The sequence below is a fragment of the Cupressus sempervirens genome, chromosome 3 (assembly GCF_028749045.1).
Source record: "Cupressus sempervirens isolate cs-2001-9-10 chromosome 3, ASM2874904v1, whole genome shotgun sequence".
In the NCBI taxonomy this organism is placed as follows: domain Eukaryota; kingdom Viridiplantae; phylum Streptophyta; class Pinopsida; order Cupressales; family Cupressaceae; genus Cupressus; species Cupressus sempervirens.
This window is the reverse complement of record NC_143120.1, coordinates 25,985,149-25,988,490: the sequence shown is the minus strand read 5'-3', so window position 1 is coordinate 25,988,490 and position 3,342 is coordinate 25,985,149. Positions and strand designations below refer to the sequence as shown.

The 3,342-nt window shown below is 35.5% G+C and overlaps 1 protein-coding gene across 1 annotated transcript; it reads right to left on the bottom strand.

Annotated features, from left to right (window-relative positions):
* Nucleotides 1–517: 517 nt before the first annotated feature.
* On the bottom strand, nucleotides 518–1,110 carry LOC149564586 (uncharacterized). Its single transcript, XM_089816888.1, has one exon. The coding sequence runs from the start codon at nucleotides 1,038–1,040 to the stop codon at nucleotides 711–713; it is 330 nt and encodes a 109-aa protein (XP_089673014.1). The 5' UTR covers nucleotides 1,041–1,110; the 3' UTR covers nucleotides 518–710.
* Nucleotides 1,111–3,342: the final 2,232 nt, after the last annotated feature.

Here is a 3,342-nt window from a genome sequence, read left to right as displayed (position 1 = left end):
AAACAAGATAATAGCACCCTAAATTTCAAATACAGGGCTGATTCGCATATTGAATACCAAAAGAAAAGGAAATGCAGTGCTGATTTGCCAGCCATTATGCAAACCAGAACTGAGAAAACAATTATGTGCATATGAAGAGAACAGAGCTCATAATTTACAATCCAATACAGATGTTGATTTCCTGGACATTTTAGTTACAGTTTAAAAGCTCCCATCCTAAAATTTTAGTTACAATGCTCATCTTTGTCCACGGCAACAGAATGCCCCTACGACCGACTCATACTTTACATTTCAAATACAGATACGAAAATTTACTTCTGTGCACATAAAGATAACAGAATTTATAATTTACATTCCAAAATACAGCTGCTGAGAGCAGAAATCATCATTTACATTCCAAATACAGATGCTGAGAACAGAACTCATCATTTCCATTCCAAAAAAACAAATGCTGAATTCTTGGACATTAAAAAGTTCTCCGAACAAAGGAAGAGGGAAGAAAAAAAATTGAGCCTCATTTCACCAAAAAAAACATTCACTGTGCATTTAAAGAAAACGGAACTGAGAATTTACATTCTAAATCCAGATGCAAATTTGCTGGTCATGAAAGAGATCTCTGAACAGAGAAAGAGGGAAAAATAAAGAATTTCGAGCCTCACTATACCTACACAAAAAGAATTTAAAATGAAAAAAGCTCTCTCCCTAAAATTTCAATTACATTGTCCATCTTTGTCCACAGAAACAGAAAGCCCCTGCGATCGACTCGCTACGCCATTGGTATACAAATCCGTCAAAGTCTGGAGGAAAAAAACCTGGCGTTTCAGCGAAATAATGTACTCTGCGGTCTCGCTAAACAGGACTTCCGCCTGGGCCAAATTAGTCCCGCCAGGAACAAGCTTCTGGAGAGCCCTCAGCCTGGGCCTAAATTTAGCGGACCGCCAAACATCGGGCCTTTTTAGCGGCCTTCTACGAAAGCACCGCGTTCTTCTCACCGCACGATGCTTAAGTTTGGCCCTGAATTTTTCCACGGTCAGAGACATCTTCAAAATATTTCTGCAAATAAATTTGTGAGGGAATTTAGAAGGAATAAACGAAACCAGAGAAGAGAGACTTTGTATAAAATTTTGTGAGAAATGAAAATAGCGCTTGAATTTAAAGGCGGAAATCATCCTGCAAACTGACGGACGCCAGCTCAGGCCAGGCTGGCAGCATGCACGCCAAATAACAGAAATGCCGTAACTTTTGGAAGTTATCTCATCGACACTCCAAGATTGTTGGAGCGAATACGCGCCGTCGTGGGGGTGACACGTAGCGAGTAAGTGAAAGGCACATGGGGGCACATGCTTATTAAAGACATTTCAAGTTTTTGGCGGTCCCCCTTCTCCATGTGACCACGCTCTCTCTTTACTCTTTGCTGGTGGCCCCGACTTCCCCAAGCCAAACATGTGGAGTTTACGTGCAGATTTTCTTTGTTTTTTTTTCCGCCTGGTTTGTTTTATGGCAATAACGAAACGAATGGTTCGGATTTGAACACATTCACAGTTGGAAACGTGTTATTTGTCCTGACTGTCCACGTGGAAGAGCGGCCAACTTTAAACTTGTAATATATGGGCGGGGAGATTTTGAAATGAATTTTTATTAGCTATTTTAAAATCGGACACGAGTTTACGCTCGGGTTTATCGTGGTGATGTTTTGTTTCTCCAACTTGACTCGGGTGGCTTCACGAGTTTGATAGGTGTTTGGATGGTGTGGTATATATATCTCAACAAATTTGAAAGCATTTTTTTATATTCTAAATATTTCTATTTAGAAACTTTAACCTTTACTAGCATCAATTTCCTCCGGAATCATATGGAATAAAAATTGAATATTATAGAGGGGATGACGGTGAGCAAAATGCTCTGCTCTTTTTTATAAGGAAATGTGGAGAATTATGTGCATGCACTTTGGAATGGATATGTTATATGCTTGCTATTAAAAATAAAGACAAAGTGACAATATCTAATTAAATTTTGACAAACAATGATTAAAAAATGAAATGGTGATTATGTTTCCTAATGGGTTGAGTTGGCATATGGTAAGTAGGGCACAAAGAATTGTTTCCCTTGTCTAAATGTCCAATGAATACAATAATATTGCTCCCTCCATGTGCAAGTCACACCAACAAAAAATTATACAACAAGACTTTTGATTATATAATCAAGACTTTTTGTTTAACACCAACATATTATTAGGGAACATGAACTGCATCTCCTATCTTCTTGCTTTTTCATTTGGAATTCCATCATAAACCTTAGTGGAATAAGTATTAGAGTAATATATGTCATCCATTAAAAGTGGTCATTTTGCTTAGCTTAAAAAGATCATCATTTGTCCCTATTTAGGAAAAAAAATGACATTTATGGCTAATGACAAGGAACGTGGATATTGTCTTGCATGGCCCACGTGGCTCATTGAGAGTTTTTCTACTTTCTTTCTTTTGAATTCTTTAACAAATAATAATATTGTTTGTAATTATAAATAGCTAGTACAAAAATTGACTAGCAAGGGAGTTCGTAGTGGCCGCCTCATGGCCACTTGGAAAGTTGATTTCTTGTCCACATGGAGTTTTGGACTATATGGATAGTGTCAAACGTCTGGCCCACCACACAAGGAAAAGCAAAGCTTTTTTAGTTTCAAACATCTCACTTTTAAGCAAGGAAGGATGCCTTCATATTAAGGAAGTTATATAGAATTATATTTCTTGGTTTTTTATTTTTATTTTTTAAAATCTTGTTTAATAAAAAAGTTAACTAGTTCTTGTTTATTAAGAGGCTTGAAGAACGTTATAAAAGTGATTTTTTTACGTAGGAAAATATAAATTGAACATTTGTTACCATTAAGGGGTGATTTAAAAATTTAAAGAGATTGAATATATTATTAAATTTTTGAAGGGGTTATTTGTTGTAATTTTTGTAAGATTTATATTTTTAGAGAAGAATGATGTCATTGTGGAAGAGTTTAAGTTGATTCTTTTGTTAGAAAATAAGGAAATTAAAGTGGAAAGAGATTCAATGTTGATAAATAATCTCATGTTCAAAGTCAACACTTCTATTTGATAGTTAACAATTTCATGGTTCAAAAATATTCATAATTTTGTTTACAAACAAGAGACACAAAGTGTCAAATTTATGTTGTTAGCAAATTTGATTATAGGGGTTAGAAGTAGAGCTAAAGGTAGAGAGGGAGAGGGAAAGAGAGATAGATTGAATAATATGAACATGAATTGTAAGTGAGTTTTGTGACTGAACAAATAAATGAAAGTGGCTGAAATCAATTGAAAAGTAACTAATTTCTTTGGA

Coding starts and splice junctions, on each gene's coding strand:
- LOC149564586 (XM_089816888.1), bottom strand. CDS start 1,040: ATGTCTCTGACCGTGGAAAAATTCAGGGCCAAACTTAAGCATCGTGCG.